The sequence below is a fragment of the Letharia lupina genome (genome assembly GCF_014066315.1).
Source record: "Letharia lupina isolate WasteWater1 chromosome Unknown contig_12, whole genome shotgun sequence".
In the NCBI taxonomy this organism is placed as follows: domain Eukaryota; kingdom Fungi; phylum Ascomycota; class Lecanoromycetes; order Lecanorales; family Parmeliaceae; genus Letharia; species Letharia lupina.
This window is the reverse complement of record NW_023502981.1, coordinates 1855197-1875992: the sequence shown is the minus strand read 5'-3', so window position 1 is coordinate 1875992 and position 20796 is coordinate 1855197. Positions and strand designations below refer to the sequence as shown.

Here is a 20796-nt window from a genome sequence, read left to right as displayed (position 1 = left end):
TCGAGGGATGTTGTGAAATGAGGCAAGATCTCTGGATAAGGAGTATGAGTGTAGTTGCACGACTCGAGATGGGAGTATATATACGTTTGAGAAAGCGCAGACGCAAGGTCTGAGGGTCTCCATTTGATAATGCATCCGACTGATGAAGCAGGGTGCAGAGTCCAGTGATTAGTATTCATTTCGCAACCGAGGTCGCTGATCATGTATGAAGTCGCGTGTTGCAATTTTTGCTTACACATTTCGCAGTTCCTAGAGCTTTCAACAGTAATTGCATGGATTCGAGACAATGCACAGCATGACTAATGGTACGCGAAAGTCAAAGCGTTCCCCATTTCCTCCAATTTATATATTTCCTACGCTTCTGACGGAGTCTCTCGACCCGTACCCCCTCACTTGGCACAGTATCCTGCTGATGAAGCAGGCGTGAAGGCATAAGTCAAGTATCCGATTCGTATTCAAAAATGCTGACCGTGCATATAGTCGTATAGTGCAGATACTGCTTGCTTAGAGCGGTTCTCGAAGAGCTAGCGTAAGCAATCATAACCAAGGCGATGGATGCATCGTATGACTAATAGAATTCGAACCTCATTGCTCTTCCCACTCCCTCCAGCTTCCATGTTCCCACAACACCCTCACAAAATCTCTCCACCCGTACCCCTGCTGCCAGGCTTTCCCTTTAGATCTGGTTTCCCGAATCCTTTAGAAAAGACTGCCACCACAGCACTGCCTCAGATCCTCCTTCCACACGCGCTGATTCGTTTGCACTAGCATCCGAATGGTTCCGCGCTCCATAACAGCGAAGCTCAAAGTCGCCGGACCCGCCACGACCCTGTCCTTTTCGATGAGCAGGCTACCCAGAGGGAAGGCGGCCCAGAATACTAGGGATCGGAAGCCCGTGCAAACTTCTCGAGGGGTAATGATGATCGCGTTCCCGTTGCTATGCCAGATAATGACAAGTCACAGAAGTATAGTCAAATGTCCTGTTCACGACGAGGTGCCGAAAGATTATCCTTTTTTGGGAATGATAACAGCGCGGATCGGTAGGAAATTGCTTGGTGGACCGGGAGTAGTTGCACCCCTCTCTTATTTCACTCAGTTCCCAGGCCGCGTCTACATCTAGACGTTCAACGCATATTGAAAGCTGCTCTTAGACAGTTGCATTGACTAGTCGAGACTTCCTTCCTTGAGCTGACGTGATAGTGAATCAGAAGACGATGTCCATGTCACGCTGGACTGAGCTAACTCATCGACCAGCGTCAACCCCCAGAGGTCTTCGTTACACGATAACAATACTCTGGGAACTCAATGCAAGGTGCAGGTCGGTGAGTGCTGGGTGGAAGATCTTTGCAATCGCAGGCTTGGGACTGATAAAGTAGCGTGGTTTCCTCGATTGTCGCCGTGGAAGTCTGACAAGCGAGTCGTCCTCAAAATCATATGAGCATGACCTTATCTACAGATTGCTTGTCCCGCCGGCTATAATTGTTCGTCTGTATACAGTTGCCACCAGTCCTCGCTTCGAGTGCCCAATTAGGACCTTGATAGATCTAGACCGGGCACATGATATAATACTGCTGGACTAGTTGAGTAAGCTCCGGCGTCGACCATCGGGAGAAGCAGTGCCGATGTAACGATTGCCATTATTAATGGCTTGCATACCCCAAGTCTTCCTCTAGGGACCGAGGTACAAGATGAGGGGGTGAAAGTCTGGTATTAATCAGCCTGCGCCGGCAGGTCTTACTTAGTAACCCGTAATTTTGCTTTGCGTTGTCGGAGGAGCTTGTAGAACGGCGGCCACGATTCCGACTTTCAGACAAAGATAATCATCTTGCGTAGGTAGTGCAGCCCGAGATCGGATGACGAAAGCCAATGCTGTGCATCGCTCTGATTCTCCTTAATTCCTAGGCTTCTGAACAATGTCGTTTTCGTGAATGCGCCGACGAGTTTGCTAACGCGACCGACTTGAAGCAATATGAATAAAGCTATTTCTCATGAACAATGCCCATTAGTTGTTCAAAGGTTTCGGTAGACTCGCTCTCTCTATGACCATATAGCTGGGATATCGAAGTACCTAGTTCTCGGCTAGCTGCTAGACCCGGGTACAAGTAAGAGAACGTAGCAAGAGTGGTGTAGAGAGGGCAAAATTCTGAATGAAGTTATTGTAGTCCAATGGTTTGTTAGAAAAGAGCGATAATCTGTCACAATCTTTCATCAAACAATCGTCATTCTGCCTGCAAGTGAATAATATTTTACGTGTTCCATGCTTTTGATACGGCATTCTATGACAGAAAGAGTGGATCTGTTCTGGTCGATACCAACAAAGATATGTGCAAAATAAGGAAATTAGAGCTCTCTCTTGTTTGAATTTGGAGAATTCGAAAAGCTTCTCTGTACACTTAGGACTAGGGTTAGTAGCTCTTCGATCTTCAAGAAGGCATCCTCCCTGTATCGAGTTTCCACGGGACGCGAGAGCAAGGCAGGAATAAGTAGACCAACCAAACGACTATCTTAGGAAATTGTCGACAGTAGACAGCCAGGTGCAGAAATTATTTGGTGGATATGCTCCATGAAGGAACTCAGGGTCAACGCGGCCAGCGCTTAGCTCGAGGCAGGATTCTGGCCAGCTGTGTCTTTCTTCCTGGTCTGAACAAGTGACACAGAGAATGAAAGCGGGAACCAAGGGCCATACGGCCCAGAAGAATGCACCAGAAAGAGGTAGTCTCTCCGGAGTCAGGAGTCGAAGAAGCTCGTTCCGATGCTCCTGAACCAGCGGGTCAGATACGGGTAGCCTGAGGTCACAATCAGTATAGTCTTCTATCTGTCCAGGATAGTTGGGAGGACTTTCCTATGGTAGCGGCATAGGACGTATACATAAGCTGCATGCAAGTAGGCGCTTGCTCCATCTGCAAGAATCTGAATCTTCCGGCCGGACAAGGGCATGAGGTGCGACATGTGCTGTCTCATTCCAGTAAGTCTTTCAAGCAAGCCTTTCCTCTGAATCGATACCGGCTGTATCACTTGCAACTCCCAGGTAACCGCAGCGTAGATGTCCAGAAGCTTTGGAGAAAGGCCTACAAGAGGGTCGATTTCATCGCTGGTTTGTTCATCTCCCCACAGAAACCTGTTTGGTTGGCCGGGTCTGAGTCGATAGGCAATGTTGGAGAAAATCCAATGTGAGTTGGCTTTGAGGCGGAGGCCAAGGTTCCCATGCTGCTGCAGACTCTTCTGGACCCTGTATGAGAGAAGCAGAGGAATTATATGATTCGTCCACCGCAGCCTCAGTCTTGGTCTAATAATCTGGGAGCAGACTCATCAGTTATTGCAGAGGGCAACACATTCGAAGACTTACGATGTACTGATTTGCAAGGATCGTGAAGTGAAGAGCATCAAGACGATTTGTAGGAGGATCTGATTGCCATATCATCATTTGTTGGTAGATGACCACCTCGTCAGCCCTTCTTCTGTCCGAAGGCTCTATCATTTTCTCTTTTCTTTGCTCCAAATACAAATTCATCAGGGCAGGAATCATGAACCGCTGGGTTGGGGTATCATGTTGACGCAGCAGATCGCTCAGCACGTGCTTGGCGACTGGGGTCCGTCCAGGTAGGAAAGCATTGACATATATGGGGTTAGCGTCCGTCATCAAGTTGAACAGCGGGGTCTACTCACAGTAATGTACTTGCTCATTGGGTGTGAGGTCCTTGGGCGGTCGACACAGGCCATGCTTAATCAAGCAACGTTGAAAGTCTGATGATTGCCCAAGGTGGGAGCTCTCGGCGGCCTGAGTCGCCGCTGCATCATTTGCGTGCCCGAAGTCAGCTGTGAAAGTCGTCGTATGTTTACCTTGGGCGGGGATAACGGTCGGTACAGAGCCCGCATTTGCGTGCGGATCGGAAGTGCTTGGAGCTATTGTCTCGAATGCAAATTCAAATTCGTTATCGGTTCATTGGTAGATTTCGAGGGGCACCTCCATTGGTAAAAGGCCGAAGGGTACGTACATAAGGGTCATTTCTGCCCAGCCGAAGATGATCCCACCAATCAATGCATCCAACCATTCAAAGGTTTACCAAAGAGAGGGGCCAACAGAGCCCTGCATTCCCAAGATCCTGGTCAATAATATTGCCAATTCCGTTCTTCGGCTCATCGTTCCAGGCTCATTGCCTCATTCTAGTGGAAGAATAAGATCCTGGAAGGATTTAAAAATGTAGCGAGTGGAATTGACAGAAAAGATGTACCGCAGGAGCAAACAGCCATCTGTGCAGCCACATTTGCTTGCTCCGGCTGACCAACGGAGTAGTAGTCTTGATCTCCGACCCGAGAGTCTTTCTTTTTCGCAGAGAACTCTAGCCAGCGGCCACTGACGTGCCAATCCAAGCAACGACAATCTTTCTCTGCCACGAGCATCTTCAGTACTCGCGATTGCCATGATCGACGACATCATATGACTTCTCTTACAGCATATGTTGTCTTTGGTTAGAGAAGACGTTTAGTGCAGGCTGGCAGGTGATCTCGTCGATCACTGCAAATCGCGAGTAAGCGCGCGAACATTGACGTGGCAATCTTGAGTCTTTGCACTCATAAATGGCCAAGACAATCCTCTTCTCAACACTTTCTGTGCGATCTCAAGATGTCTGTTCTGGTACACACTGAGAAGCGCACGGGCGCACGAAAGTGCCTCATCATCGGTGGCGGAGTGATGGGCCTTTCAACAGCATGGCATCTTCTCAAAGACGGACATACCGACGTCACTGTGCTTGATCACCCGGATCCTTTGGCGCCGAGCCGCGACATTTCTAAAATTTTTCGGGTTGACTACACGGATCCAGAGCGGATGAAGCTTGTATTGAAATCCAAGAATCTATGGGAGAACGACGACTTGTTCAAACCATTCCTTCATCGCACAGGCCGGATCGTTGCTTATCCACCGGCGCGTGTTGACACTCTGACTGGTATTGACCGCGCCAGGTCTGGTTTGAGCCTACCTGCACGGAAGCATGAATCGGCCAGGCTTCTAGAAGACATATTCGAGTCAACACCCATCTCACAACAGCTCGAAGTGGTCCATAACGAAGATGACGGGGTCGTGGATTGGAATCGAGTGATGAAAGGCTTGAAACAAGAATGCATGAACACGGGAGGAAAATTTCAAGAGGGACGTGTGCTACATCTAGACTCAAACACGGGAGGGATGATTGATGCTGTGGTGACTTCGGAAGGTTCTGTTGACGCAGCACAGACAGACATCATCTTGGCCGCTGGACCGTGGATTATGCAACTGCTCGAGGCTTCGAGCATTCAACAACCTCCGCTTTCGAGGGCGCCGATTGCAACTGGTATCTTTGCATTTCATCTGGGACTGACCACTCAGCAATGGGTCAAATACCATAACCTTCCGCGATTCTCCGAGGTTGGCGTTTGTGGGTTACGCAGAGCCTCTACATGCGCTTTGCTAAATTTATGAGTAGGCGAGTTCGTATGCCATCCCACAGACGTTGGTGCGGCCAAGGTGACGTGGACCACGGCTTTTAGAAATCCGTCAGGGGATGGGGCCCTATCTGAGCCAAGCGATGTCGCCAAGACGAGTCTGGCCATCAAGATGATGTTAGACGCCCGTGATTGGGTTCGAAAAAGAATTCCGGGGCTCAAAGGCGCCCGATTTAAGTCGATACAGTCGTACTGGTGTGCAAAAACGTCTTTCACGACTCACGTTTCTCGGCTAATCACTATAGGGATGGCGTCACTGGCAACCAGAATCCTATCATCGTCCGGCACCCGGAGCATCCCAACTTGATCATTGCTGGGGGAGGATCATACACGCACGCCAAAGATCTCCCCTACATCGGTCGAGTCGTCACCGAAGTTTTGCAAGGAACCGGGACTCACAGCCAATTTGGCTGGGACGAGAGACCTGCCGGCAAGCACTTGAACAACCAGCCATCGCTGTATCCAGATCTCCTCTTTGGTGATCTGGAGTTGGAGGCATCGAGAGACCAGCGAGTAAAGGACTGGAAGAGGGAGCGTTCCGACTGGATTATTTGATGATGGACCTTGTCCACCTTATCTCTAGAGAAATTGGTATTTAGCATAGAGAATCAAAGACACTATCAGCAGCGTACAATTTTGGTCTAATCCCTTTTTTGCATGTGTGTCTTTGGGTCCTTGCTGTTATGCTCGGAACATTTCGAATGGTAATGGTAACGGTAATGTTAGTAAAGGACGACACACTCTGGGGTGATATGACAATTACCTCGGGCAGCCGACTTCGTAGATCGTTGAAGACCATAAGCAAACAATGTACAAGCGGGTATGCCCCTGTTCATATACACGAGATGCCTGGGATCCACCTACTGTTTCCACCCGAGTCCAGTGGCAATAGCTTACGTATCTAGAGGGTCCCGGGGTGCGCTTTCAGATGATTCCCCACTCATTATTCGAAATGAAGCGAGACAGTTGCCTGACTAAATTAGCACTCCCTCTTCATTTTCTCACTTGACTCCAAGAACAAAGCAGGAGATATCCCTGCTGTCTTCTATGACCATGTAGGCCGAACTGCAGAGTGTTTCCTCCCAAAGACTCCCTCGGCCCGAAAATCATGTGCTCCCTCTGGTTATATGCCAGGAGCCCTTTTGTCCAGTCTCTGTGTAGGACATTCGACTGCATGGAGACACTCCCATACTCTTGAGTGGCCACACAGGCCAACCTTGGGTCCAGTCCCGGCTCAAGCTCCCTCCGCTCGGGAATCGTCTACTCGCTGCACCTTACCTACTTCTTATAATACTTCCTTGCCCACATATTCGTAGGTCTTCCTTGCCACATGTTCGTAGGTCTTCCTTGCCACATGTTCGTAGGTCTTCCTTGCCACATGTTCGTAGGTCTTCCTTGCCACATGTTCGTAGGTCTTCCTTGCCACATGTTCGTAGGTCTTCCTTGCCACATGTTCGTAAGTCTTTCTTGCCTACTACCCCGTAGGACTTCCGTGCCTGCTCCGACAGTAGGCTTCCATGCCTGCACTCTGGAGGGTTTCCGAGCCTGCACACAGCCGGGCCCTTGTCGCAGGCTCCCGAATGCGTCTTCCTGGTCGTGTCGTAATAGATGAAAGGGAAAGATAAAGGCTCACCGGGCTGGTACACCAGCTCTGCTGAATGGCATGGTGCCTTTAGAAGTAATGGTATGCTGTACGAGGAAATAACTTCGTCTCGATGGCATTTCCACCAGAAGGTGCAATGAGGCAATGACTAAGCAGTGAAAAAGAGATTAGTGAACTCGTGCCAAGTTTTCTAACCTCTTTTTGGTTAACGGGTCTCGCTTGGCTTCTTTGGGCTAGTTCGCTGACTTCGCGGGCTCGGGGTGAAATCTCAGGGTGGTATCCCGAGCCCCCAAAACCCGCCCCCGGATATATCGGATTTTAGAGATTGCATGTCCAAGTACTCGTACAATCCAGAAGTGAGTTCTTTGATAGAGCGAGGACACCAATGAATCCTTCCACTTAGCCGAATATCGGTTAATCTATTGGTGTCCTTACTCTATCAAAGAACTCACTTCTGGATTATACTCAAGTGAGTTACTTGATAGAGCGAGGACACCAATAGATATTTCCACTTAGCGGCATGTCACTTGATCTATTGGTGTCCTCGCTATATCAAGTAACTCACTTCTGGAATCCACGAGTACGAGTAGATTGCATACAGGTATCGCAGCACAGCGCATGTTGTGACTTCTGCTCGGAGTGTGAGACTTCCGGCAAACGGCGCATTCAACGAGGACGACTCTCGGTCTACAAGCGACCGAAGAACAAGCATGACTGTATCCTGGATGTGAAGGACGGTACAAACGTAGCGACTTTTCGTATCAGCCACAACTATATATCCTCTCAACCACCAAACAGGAACCTGCAGAAAACTCAGACCTAACTACCAAACGGATCATTCCCATACTGCTCCACCGACGTCGCCGACCCCAGCCACGCCATCGCCACCCCACCCGCCGCCTCCAAACTAATCAACGTCAGCGCCCCCGTCACTTGATCCTTCACCAACGCAGCATAATGATTCGTCCAACCCCTGTTCGTGACGCCGACCATATTCACCACGAACTGTATTAGCATCTCCATATCAATCGGACTCCTATCCAACGTATCAACGTAGAGATTAAGCACGCCGAGCCCAAACGTGTAGCTGTTCGTGATCGACTGGGCCCTGATTGCTTGAACAGCGGCCAAGGTGGCCTTTCGGTAGAAGTCCGCCATCGGCTGAGCGGCGGCCACGACGGGGAGGATGGCGGTGGCTTTCCAGAAGGTGACGGCGTAGCGGACACTTGTGGCATGCTGGCCTGTGGATTGGGTTGAGATCCAGTTGGGTGGAAAGCGGGGGGCGAGGACGGTTGGCGTGGGCGATGAAGGATCCGGGTTGGTTTCTCTGACATGGAGGGGATGGGGAGCCGTGGCGAGAGTGCAGGCGAACAAGGTCAAAAGATACAAACTCCTAAGGAGCATCGTCCTGTTTACGTGGTCAGAAAGAGCTCCGACTGCACGTTCCGGGCTGTTTCTAAGCAAGGTGACTCCTAAATTCCAAGTTTTCAATTTGAAAATCTTCCCTACTAAGTGCATCGAGATATACGTGCACATGCACATCGTTCTCCGGAGAAAATTGCGACGGGCGGAGTCGCCACTGGGAATGATTGGGTCACATGTGGCCCTTGTCAGGGTCCCTGCAAGGGGTAGGAGACAGGTGATGCACCCGTCAATGTTCGGTTTCGTCTCTTTCAGAGACATGGCATAATTTTGTCCCTCCCACCCACAACCTGTACATAGCTAGCTACCATTTCACTCCAGGTCTATGCCACAGGCATGGAAGTTTTTCTGCGCTGGGGTACGAGAAATCCGCCTGTTCAGGCCTCTGTTTGGACCTATGCAGGCTTACTATCCCCGGCGCGAGACGGCCCAACCACTATCTACACTCTATGTGGCCGCCTATGTGTAGATGTGATACGGATTACTCATGAATGGGACGACTGCTTGGAGATTTACCATATCTCATTTCACACCGCAGACGACGTGTCATCCGAGGCTCGTAACGCAGGCATGAGGAAACGCACGGGAAAGCCGAAAAGAATCAACTTTCTTCCACAGCCTACAGGCCATTATTTGGAGATCTTAAAGTAGGTTTCGTCAATTACGAAACTCGTATCCGTCAATCGGCCACCTCTTGTACGAAGCTCTTGCTGCGGTATCCGTGTTCACGATCCTGCGACGGCTCTCTATGTACAAAGCTACTCAGGTCGACAAGGATGTACTAGTACATACTGACAATCCGTGTCTCAAGCTCCAAGCTCTCATCTCCAAGATGTGATGCAAGTCATTTCACTCAAAAGCCACCGGGTACGGATTACCAGCGGGCGCCTCAACCGTGGGACTATTCAAGCAAAACAGAACCATTTCCGTATTGAACCTACCATAGGTGTTCGTCTCTGGCGCGCACTGAGCGAGACCGTTCTGCTGCGGGTTCAACTTGCACGGCTGCGTCTTCGGATACCCAGGGTATTCATAGGTCGGCGCATCGGCTTCAACAGCCGGATTTTCGCTTGGGACTGGGCATCCGAATTGTCCGGAGGAATTTTCCAAAGTGCTAAGGGTTGAGGCGCCGATGTTGAGGATGGCGCTGAAATCAAAAATGAAGTTGCCATCAACGGATTCTTCAGTTGCGCATACGACGCCGTTGACCGTGGTTCCGCCGCAGGAGCCACTGCCGCCCGATTGGGAGAGTGAGAATTCGCTGGTGAAGGCGCCGGGGTTGCCAGTGTTTGCGCCGAAGAGAAGAGGCTGGCCTGAAAGCTTGGCAGTCTGATTCCATTCGTTCGACGACCTTATGTGAAAAAGAGAATTGCGACATACCTAGCGTGGCAGCGGCGCCAGTGTATAGAGCGATGATGCCGCCAAGACCCTAGGATAGGAACATAGGGTAGCCACGTCGATACCATCCTTAGGGAGGAGTCTGTTCAGGTTGGTACGTAATGGTACCGGTGCTCGAGTTGAAGTGGGCACAAGTAAAGGAAGCAATAGAAGCTTTCATTGGCGACACCACTGGCGCCCGTTGTACCGTTAGACAGATAGCTCCACTGATGATGTTTATTTTTTCTAAGATTTATTTTGTTTCTTGTTGCAAAGCATCAACTCATTATGTACAAGGGTGAGGTCAGGGTACCGTGACGGTGAGTCTCTGATTCGGCATATCCGGCGTCTCCACGATTTACGCAGTAAGTGGTTGAACTAAGATAAAGTTGACGTTTCCATGGCCGAATTATTGTCCGCCAACAGCAAGAGCTACGCGATGCCGTCGGTCTCACTATATGCTATATCTTGAACGAGTCAATCTCCACAAGGGACAAGAATGCAGACTTATACTGGATGTCAAAACGCCTGGAAATGTGGTCACGCCGATAACAACAGCACCACCACAAGGACAATCCATTTGCAGCCCAAAGTAGATGCGGCTCGCCCCTCCCCAAAATGCTGAAATATAAGACTTCACTCGAACGACATCCCGAATCAATGCACCGGCTTAACAGGCTGATCCCACTGCAACTTCATCATCAAATCCGTAAACCGCCCATCCGGCTCCATCAGCCGCGCCGCCGGACTGACGAAGCCATCCGCCAGCTTCCGCATGCAGCCAAAGAACCCATACTCGAAGATCCACTCCGTCTCGTCCATAAAGTTGGCCAGTCGGATCGTGAAGCCGTACACGCTGGCGGTATCCCGGGCGACGGACGCAATCTCGGACACGATGATCGGGCGACGGTAGCGGGCGTGCATGCCCTCGAGGTAGCGAATGCAAGCGTCGCCGTCGGCGCCGTAGTAGTGGAGGCCGACGTAGTCGGGAGGGTCGGAGGCGGTGAGGCGCATGAAGTCTTCGAGCCAGCGCTGGCCGTTCTCGTCGTTGGAGACGGAGGGTCCGACGAGTTTCTTGCCCCCGTGCCGTCGCAGGGGCACCATCTGGCTGTGCCAGGCCTGCGCCGCGCGCTGCGGGGGGATGTTGTTCTTGTCGGGCTCGTTGAAGAAGTGGACGATGGGTTCGTGGCTGTTGAGTATGTTCTGCCAGTCGCCGCCGGAGAGTTGCGCTTCGAGGTGCACCATGGGGCGGTAAGGGGCGCGGTTGTGCAGTTCGGGCGGCGTCCAGGTGTTCCAGTTGCTCACGGAGGAGATGGGGCCGTGGAAGTCACATTGGTTCATGGCCCATGGCACGCCCGGGTTGCCGGGACCGGAGCTGTTGGTCCAGTCCCAGAGGAGACAGCGCTTTTTGATCACCATGGCTGATAATGGGTGGTGTTGGATTAATTTGCAGGACTAAAAATCGAGTATGGGAAGGGAACCTTGCGTTTCAACCAAATGTCTTGAAAGTTTCATCAATGATGAAAGGGTCGTGCGAAAAAAAAGGCTCGGTTCTTATAGCAGAACACCACCAGGGAATGAATCCTTCAGCTGCGGCTGACGTATCTAGTGGAATGCGTAACACATGGCGCGTTGGAGGCTCCGGATTCCTGGAGGAAGGAAGCACAGCCCGCAGGAATTAGGTTCGCCCAAAGATAGATTTTGCAGGGAAGCACAGCCCACAAGAGGGACACTACAGCAATATTGAAGACAGCAAGTGACCCATTTGAAAAACATTCGTTCGAGCCTGTTTCATTCGCAGTCGAGTTTGGGAAGTTTCCGATGGTCGTCAACATCTTGCGACGCCACGCCGGATTCCTTAGTGTTGCTGCACTCGCATCTTAGTAGGGCTTGAGAAGGACCCGAAGTCCTGGACATTAACCTGGCAACCCTTTCCATGCGATCAAGTTGGTCACAATCACAAGAGTGAGTATGGAATGAATGCTGCGCAATGCGTCAGTCCGATCAAATTCCACACTGAGGGAAAATCTTCAGGAACGATTCCGATCGTCGCAAATCTGCGACTTCCAGATACCGACCTTGTCTCCGAAGTTCATCAAGATCGGGCATTGCTTATCGACGTCGGTTCCGTCCATCCTATCCTTCATCGTCCGGATAGCAGAGACAGTCCTCCATCAACTTGTGCTTCGCTACTCAGTCAGCCTGGCAGCGCATCCCTCGCCCTACTCATGCTCCATACATAGAGCGCAACCGATTACTGCCGTGGGTGATAACTGGAGTGGTGAATGGCGGACTAATGGAAGTCGACGTATGTTCGACAGATGGATTCGACGCCTCTGGAAGCAAAATAGAATCCTCCCACATTCTCCGGAAGCCTGCGTTCATGCCGCTGGCCCTGCTGCTGCTGCTGCGGTCAAGGATTATCTTCTTCCTGTCTATAGTGACAGACAGCGCAGAGGGATGGAGAGATGGAGAGAGCGATGATTCTTGAAGAAGAAAGTGGCACAGAGGTGACGGATTGCACAAGGCAACAGAAGAAGAAAAGAATAGAATCCAGACACAAGAATGATAGTAGAGCGTCACCCCCTTCTCAGCGAGTAGCAGTCATACCACGTTTGTCCTAGCCGAGACCGCACGAACGACAGTGAACACGACCGGCGCTCTATAGGCCCACAAATCAATTGCAATGTGAATATAACCGGGTTCGACTGAAGGGACAAAGAGTCGAAGACGATGTATGCGTATCTAAATAAGATGTAGTTGTCTAAACAGGATGAGGTTAAAAAGTTTGCCGGTCATCTATTACCGAGTATCCTTCGGGAATCCTTCGATCTTGTAAGATCCACTAACTGTCGAAGAGAGCCCAGCGAAACTCCTGTTGTCAAGTATGTACATATAAGGTTTGGCTGAGAGATAGTCAGGCCTTAGACTGAGCATGATCCGAACCTCGGGTCTAGATCCAGCGACGAGTAATGAGCGATGGCAGTCGCGCGGCCTGCGTGCGAGAGATAGAGAAAGTCCCGAAGCGACGAAATATCCCAAAGTGCGACCAACGCAACAAGCACCACTTTTCCAACCACCCCCAGGTCCCCTGACTTCTCAGCTCCTACCCGCAAAGTCTCGCACCAACCCCATCGGAAGTAGTTGCAGTATACGGAATGCCATTCGTTGGATCCGTGAAGATGGCCGGGCAATCCGTAGCCGGCGGACCGCAAAAAGAGTCCGTCGTCGTATTCGTAAGACTAAAACCCCAGGTCCCGAACGGATTCCCGTTGACCTCGCTGAGATCATAGCTGATGTCCCCATTTCCCCCATTCGTATACTCAAATTGCAGAATATTCCCCGAACCGCTCGTTACGGAGATTTTCAGCGAATGACCCCCATCGCTCGACGGGGCATAAGCCTCAGAGTAAGTCCCTGTGTTGGCGGCAATAGTGACTGTGGAGCCGCAGGTTGCTGGATGCTGTTTGCAGACAAAAACGTAGGTGGGGAAGGTGCATTTGTTGAAGATGGTTGCATATCCTGGGGTACCAGAGCCGGCGCTAGAGGAGTCCGAGCCCGAGCCAGAGGATCCGCTGGTGCCTCCTGTGCCGCCAGAGGAGCTCGTCGTGGTGGTGGTAGCGGGGGGTGCTGGGGCTACTGGCGATGGTGATGGCGCTGGCTTCGGCTTTGGTGACCAGTTGTTCGGGTTCCACGGCGATGGAGCTGAGAATGTGGTGAGGGCGAAGAAGCCTATGGTCACCAAAGCGGTGGTGGCAGATCCGAAAGAACGCATGGTTGGCAACGGGTTGTAGGGTTTGAATTGTAATATTCGCAATGGGAAGGTGTACGTTAAGTATGAAAAAGCAGAGTCTTGAACGTTCAACGTCTGATAGGCAGCAAAGAGTCTAAAGAGTGCTGGTGCTGATGAAGGAAGGGATTAGACGTTCAACGTCTGAGATCCAAAAAGATCGACCGTGTAAAGAGTGCCTGCGGTTTGTTCTAACCTAGGTTTAAAGGAGGACACTCTCGATTTTTATTCAAAGGTTCTCAAGTCTCGACCATTAGCAGATGCGGCGTTCCTGTTCGCCCTGTCACGCATCTCTCCAGTTACTGTCACCCCACCACGGCCTCGAAAAGATTCTAGAGATTAGCTAGGGGGCGGCCATTCCTTTTTGGCTGCAGGTCGAAGCCAGAATACGACGCACACGCTCTGCTTCGGTCTTGAATCCCAGGGCCAGACGCTTGAAGAATATTCGGGGCGTCGCAGAACACGTGCCACATTGGACAAGTTTCGAGATGCCGGGGCGTTAGTATGCCACATCAGACATCTAGAATCTTTTTTGGACTGCCAAATGCCCTCATCCCAACGATAAAACTTTCTCCGGACGCTTGGCTCAAGGTCGTGCATCCAATGGCCACTGAAAACATGGGAAACCCTGCCGAGAGACAAATGTGATACATATGTATAGTTTTGTTCCTGCGCCAAGTTCGGGGTTGTTCGGGGTTGCCCGTTGTATGGCCGGTATTATGGCCATTCCTCCTTTGCCTCACTCGTGCGCCGGAGGAGGATGCGAAAAGGCAGATTTTGCGAAGAGGTAATCGTGCCTGAGGATAAGGAAAGTAGAGCCACACAGCCTGTGACTAAGAGAGATCGTGATATCTCGAAAGAACAAAGTTTGGTCCAGGCCGTGAACTCAGAGTACTTGCTGTAGCGTGAAGAGTACGAGGTGTATGCGGAAGCTGCCTCAGCTGCAACGCCTACTCGCCGAATCAGACGTGGTAGAAGAAGTCTAGCTTAGATAGTGATGGATGCACACCCTTTCAGGCTTTGGCGGCGAGATGCTTTGCCGCATGGCGCATGGCGTTTCAGGGTACGTTAGATGTGCGACTCCGGTTTCACATAACGGGGGGCTAGCGATGTGATGTACCAATGAACATCGATACTGGTCTCTATGGCGGTCGAAGTTCGGGTTATACTCTAGTTGGGTCCAGCATCGTATTCGTAGGTATCATACGGAGTACTAGAGTACAAAGGGTGAGTTTCAGAATTATGGCACAGACCTATAGCACGGTAGGTGAGGTCTTATCGCTACCGAGGCTACCCTCGGCTCGGGCCACCTCCTCACCTTCCACGGCATACCTCTCGTCGAATGATAATTGGTCTCTTCGTGACAAGATAGTGTGAGAGTAAACTCGAGACGTTTGAATCACAAGTTCAGGACACTCGTAGCCAATGACCCGTCTCAAAAGCCTAGGGTATTGGCCTCCCAATGCCGCAGGAGTTTGACATATGAAGTAACGCGACAGAAGACGGTTTCTGCGGCCAGAACGAGGTATGGAGATGGAAGGAGGAGATGCTTTGAATGTCCTTCGCCGATGCCCATCTCCAATGTCGTCAAGCACATTCACTGCCTCGACAGCACGAACGCGTCATGAAAACCTTGAAAGATAATCGTAGGTGGCATGTAGACTTGGTGATCGTAATTCTAACCATTACAAGTCAAGTGCGTGCTGCTCAATTTTGCGAACACTCTACTCGAGAGTATTTGTCTACAACATCGAGCCGCTGTAAGGTATGTGCGCATTTTATTTCTCTCAAGTATGCACTTCACGGCAGCTCTCGTCCGCTACGAGCCCCCGAGCAGACGCCGGCCTCCAATTAGCTCACCATAGCCGTAGATGAGTTATCTTCCGTATGATGTGCATCTGAACCTTTTACCTCAGTCGAGTGGACAGATCATAGGCCTTGACTCGGCACATCTGAAGATTAGATCTCGCGAAAAACACATGTCCACCACAGGTCTTCGTTGCAAGCCAAGTAAATCAGAGCATCTTTCTAGCCCACGGACAGACTGCAACCTCTAGTCGCTCGTGACCTTCTTGATCAATTGCCCAAGCAGACTACTTAATGTCAGCATTACCATGATCTCCACGAACTCTTTGTCAAGACACTTACTCATCCGAATTCTCAATCTTCACTCCCCTCCTACAATGCTCACAGTTCGCGCAACTCCCGACCTCCATCCCCGCCGTCGCAGCCACCAAAGCCTCGTACATCTGCGGGCTCGCCTCTCTCAACTCCAGCATCTTCTTGCTGCGCAAGAACTCTCCACCTTGCGAATCTTCCGCCAGAACTTTCCGGTTCCCAGGTCTAATATCTGCTAGCACATGCTCCGGGATTTTTCCAGCCTCTTCGCCATACACGAGAGAGCGCTCGAGTTCGGGGCCCATCTTGTCGCACATCTTGGAAAGATGAGAACCCATGCGCGCTAAGACGGGCGAATCGAGCCGCTCATTGCGCATGTCTTGAACTATCACGGTAGGAGAGCTGAAGGCTAGTGAGAGAATCTTGTCGTGCATGCTGGGCGGGGTGGTCTTAGAGTCGTCCATCAGTTCGGCAAGGATCGCTTTTGCCGATGGCATGTCCTTTGTGACTTTATCGAGCCCACAATATATGACTGATACAGTGCGGAGAAGTTTATTGTAATTCAAAGTTGCCACTGGGGTGCGGCCAGTAATGTCTTCTGTAAGATCTGACACTAGGAGATCGAGGATGTCGGTCACGCTGTGTGTGTGAGCCGCAAGAGACGGGAACTTCGACTGATCGAGTTTGCTGACGAGCCAGTTCGCTTGGCTAAGAGCGAACAGTTTGCTTTGTTTGGTGTACAAGCTGTGATCATTCGGCTTGCCTTTGTCGCGGAAGATGGAACCTTCTCTCTGCACACCCACTTTCCGGCGGCGCAATTTTGTGTAATCGCCTAGATACTGCGCTCGGATATCTATGCTGAGTTTGAAAGAGTCGAAGAAGTTCTTAGTGGGACGTTGCCCGCCGCGGAAGATGTCGTCTTTGAAGATCTCTATCACCCGTTCGAGGAGAGTGATACTTTTCTTGATATGGCCATTCTGAAGTAGCATGTTGTATAGATGGAAGAAGGCTTGCATATATCCGGATCGGTCCCAGCATTTGGTGCCCCAGTCATAGGACATATTGAGCATCTCCAACATCCCTGTACCGCATAGATATGGCGAGTAAAGCCAGAGCCCATTTTTTGAGCTCTTCGAGAAAAGTGAACGAGGCGCTTCAGGAAGGGAATCGAGTGGAGTCTCGCCGAGTAGGAGAGCTTCTCTCATCATCATGTCCAGATAAATGATCGGATGACTCCATTCTGTAGGGTCGCCTTTTCTTTCTCTGTCTGTCTTGAACTCCTCAAGCAGGAGCTCCGTAGCCTCGACCCACTGTTCGCGAAAGCTTCGTATCTCCACGACGTCATTGGCAAAGTCCCAAACAAGCGTCGAGCTAGTCGACCCAAAGCAATCAATTGGAGGTACGTCCTGAGCGGCCCATCGCTTGGCGCAGAACATGGAATCAACTGCGATCTGAAGTTGCAAAATATGGTGTGGCTTCAGTTCTGATTCAATTGGAGCGCCAGGCTTTTGCATTGCTAGAACCGTCAAGTCGCGTGCAAAATCCATTGGCCCCCAGAGAGGTCGGTTTGTCCATTCGCATTCGACCGAGTCCTCAATCTTCCAATCCAAATTCTCGGGATTTTGCATCTGTGACTTGCCCTTGATGAGTCTCTCCATGGCATACGTGTTTACAAGATCGTACAGCCAGGAAATCGTATAGTCTGCTTTCCATTTGCGGATGTTCTGGGGTGTCATCTCCGCAGCAATGGTGAACTGTGTGTCTCTGAAATTCGGGTTCCAGCTCATCTTCGCAAACTTAGAGCTAGGCTTGCCGTTGCGGTTCTTGCGGTAGTCGGTGACAAAGCTCACAAGATCGTTGTGGATTGTGAGGAGCAACGATTCCTCGATCGCGCCCATGTCTCCCTTTGCGTTAAGCGCAACTTGCTTCGAACTCACCTTGCTCTTTGCTGTTGTACTCGAGGGCGCTGTGGCTCCAATGATCACGTAGTCACCATTTCGGACTAGCTGGTAAATTATCTCGCAGAAATGGGTGCATGCGGGATAGTCCATGGCCAGCTCGTACTGCAGTGACCGCATCATGCCGACGGCCAGATTACTTAACGCTCCAGCGACTGCACAGTGCAACTGGCCTAAACCAACTTGACGCCAGATGTTTCTCATGTACCTAGGCACGTCAGCAGACTCTTAAGTCAATGCAGAGACGGCCTTACTTCCTGAGGTGCATGACATCTCTGACGAAGAAGCATACGGCAAAGTAGGCTTCTGTTTCCGATTTGACCTTGTATTTGTCCAAAGGCTCCGTAGGAACACGGCTGGACTTGCCCTTCCGCTTGCCTTTCGCTGCTGCTGGTGCTGGGTGATCGGTAGCTGTCACTTCCGTGGTTGGCGAGGCGCCTTGCGTTGCCAATTCGTCCAATACCGCCTCGTCTTCGATTGGCAAGCTCTGAACATCTAGGCCATCAAATTTGTTCATAAATTCAAACGCTGGATCTACGCCTTCTGGCCCGGCCTCAGATTTCAATGTAGCAAGAGCTTTAGATCTTTCCTCTTCCCTAGCATTCCTCTTGGCATTCCGATCATCTTCATGACTTTTCCTCCAGATAGCACCGCCGAGGGCGTCGAATGCGGATCTCAACGCTACTATGAACGCCCAATGACCCTCATTGCTCTTCTCCACATCTGGATCTGGGTGATTGATAGATAGAGCCTTCCAGATGTCGTGCGCAGCAGTCCGAGCACCAATCACCGAGTCAAAGAGAACATAGATAGCGTCTGGCACGGGCTGCTCCGCCTCTGCGATTGCGGTCGAGAGCGATACGAGTTTCGATGTACTAATCTCGGAGGGGAAGGCTTTCGCATTCTCAGTTCGAGCATTCTTTGCTGCCTTTCTCTTGTGCTTTGGATTATTGTTGATTGGCTTGGGAGCGATAGGAATGGCGCATGAAGAAGCTGTGGTTACGATCCATCGAATGAGTGTTGAAGTATTTTTCTTGTATTGCTGGTAAGTGCTATGCTGAAGCACTTCCGTAGCATTAGATGCCACCATGTTCGTATGAGATAGGGCACATGCTAGGGAATATGCTAATTAGGAGCAGCCTAGGGAAGAGAAAGTAGGAGATGAATGGGAGATGTATGTTCCGGGACTCAGCAGTGTCGAGGAGGTTCGAGGGGACGAAATCGAATGAAAGCCACTGTGGGGAGAACTCGGCAGGGTCCTCGGCAAACCTTCCATTGACGAGTACGAGTAAGGCTCTCCGACCTCTCCCGCTCCGGCATCTCCGCCCTCCTCTTCGGCGCGAAACGCCAAGTCGAAGTGCAGCTTGACTTGGGCTTCGGCCAGCAACGCATTGACCCGCCACTGGGACGATACCGTTACAATCGAGCCGACCTGCCGATACACGTTAAAGACCTCAAGGCGAGGGAGGAGCCGAACCTGACGTGGGAGATGGTGCTGGAGGCGATTGAGTTGGTGAGATTCTGTACCGTTGGGAGAGATATATACTTGGGGATGGAGGCGGGGATTGATTATACGGATGTTGGGCTTCGGGATATCGTGGTCAAGCTTGCGAGGATCGCTCAGAATTGGGCATGTGCATCAGAAATTGTTTAATCAGTAGACGAGACGTTGGCATCCGGCCAGCTCTTAACCTCTTTTTGGGGGTTTGGTCTTCTCACTGAATCATTGAACCGCCACAATTGGTGGAGTCTGGGAACTTCGCATCGATCGACATCAGACTGGGCGGAGGGTTCGCAAATTCCGTCGCGCTCACTAGGATACAGTTAAGAAGAATTTGTCCGTCTTTAGAGAAGAAAGAGGTGGTCGTTGCTAAGTCTGATATATGATACGAGTACAGAGGTCTGCACCGAAAGTCCTGCACATGCGCTAAAACTCTTGGCATCCTTGGCATTCTTGGCAAATATTCTCAATATCTTGAATATCAATGCTTTGCATAGTAGCGATATCAATGCTTACTACATATAATGTATACATATATAATACATAGTAGCGATATTACTGCATATATACCTGTTATCACTAGGAAACGCAGTTTACTAGGAAATGCAGTTTTTTAAAATCCGATAAATCCGACGTAACATCAAAATGCCCACCATCAAATTTCTATAATAACTGAGCATAATAATAATATATATCTTACGGTCTACACAGGCATACAGCTACTTTTATAAGTTAAATTCACTATAATAAGTAAGTCTAGCTACTATAAAGTAGACATTAATATTAAATATAATATTTACTCGCTAATAGCTAAGCGAGCTTTTTCGTCCCTAGCTATTTTACTACCTCATTAATCACTTAGTCTTAAACTCGAATAATAGATAATAGTATATATCAATCACGATATCTATAGATATAAAGCTTCTATAATTACTATAAAGTTATTACTATTAATAAGAAAGTAAGCTATAGTTAAGATAGATAATTCTAAATCCTTTCGTTAACTATTACTCAGCTAATAATAAATTAATTCATATTATTTAAATTCAGAACTACACTATAGAATACCCCCTATAATTTATACTCTTTAGAATATAGATTTCAATGCGTTAGAGTAGGCCAGGTCATATTTTAATAGAAAGTAGGCATTTGAGTATTGCGCCGGATTTATCGGATTTTAAAAAACTGCATTTCCTAGTAAACTGCGTTTTCTAGTAATAACAGGTACGGGGTATATAATTACGATATTACTATATGCATTATAGCGATAGCAGCGATATTAATGCTATATATACTTGCGCTAATAGAGAAATAGAGGAATAGAGAGAGAATATAAAGAATTTTAGTATATATTTAGTATATATCCAGTATAGTAAGTAGATATCTTCTTATTACTCTTTAATTCTAATATATTTAATACTTAGAGTATTAATCATAACGACGGAATCAGACTTTAGATACTTATTTTAATCGAATATAATATTATAGCGAAGATCGTTACGGCCATTACAGAAGTCTAAAAAGCGATAAACTTATTACTAAAAAT

The 20796-nt window shown here is 49.7% G+C and overlaps 5 protein-coding genes across 5 annotated transcripts; 1 reads left to right on the top strand and 4 right to left on the bottom strand.

The window, feature by feature from the left end:
- Positions 1-2811: 2811 nt before the first annotated feature.
- Positions 2812-3640, bottom strand: HO133_001541 (uncharacterized protein; the record flags this gene model as incomplete). The annotated part of the gene is made up of 2 exons (XM_037292471.1): positions 2812-3222; positions 3347-3640. The coding sequence occupies 2 exons, from the start codon at positions 3638-3640 to the stop codon at positions 2812-2814; spliced, it is 705 nt and encodes a 234-aa protein (XP_037151890.1).
- Positions 3641-4624: 984 nt separating this feature from the next.
- On the top strand, positions 4625-6036 carry HO133_001540 (uncharacterized protein; the record flags this gene model as incomplete). The annotated part of the gene is made up of 3 exons (XM_037292470.1): positions 4625-5414; positions 5463-5676; positions 5727-6036. The coding sequence occupies 3 exons, from the start codon at positions 4625-4627 to the stop codon at positions 6034-6036; spliced, it is 1314 nt and encodes a 437-aa protein (XP_037151889.1).
- A 1867-nt stretch (positions 6037-7903) lies between these two features.
- Positions 7904-8767, bottom strand: HO133_001539 (uncharacterized protein; the record flags this gene model as incomplete). Its single annotated transcript, XM_037292469.1, has 2 exons — positions 7904-8492; positions 8733-8767. 2 exons carry the CDS (start codon positions 8765-8767, stop codon positions 7904-7906), a joined length of 624 nt encoding a protein of 207 aa, XP_037151888.1.
- Positions 8768-9355: 588 nt separating this feature from the next.
- On the bottom strand, positions 9356-11302 carry HO133_001538 (uncharacterized protein; the record flags this gene model as incomplete). The annotated part of the gene is made up of 2 exons (XM_037292468.1): positions 9356-9835; positions 10550-11302. The coding sequence occupies 2 exons, from the start codon at positions 11300-11302 to the stop codon at positions 9356-9358; spliced, it is 1233 nt and encodes a 410-aa protein (XP_037151887.1).
- A 4424-nt stretch (positions 11303-15726) lies between these two features.
- HO133_001537 (uncharacterized protein) lies at positions 15727-18839 on the bottom strand (the record flags this gene model as incomplete). Its single annotated transcript, XM_037292467.1, has 3 exons — positions 15727-15766; positions 15822-17957; positions 18004-18839. 3 exons carry the CDS (start codon positions 18837-18839, stop codon positions 15727-15729), a joined length of 3012 nt encoding a protein of 1003 aa, XP_037151886.1.
- Positions 18840-20796: the final 1957 nt, after the last annotated feature.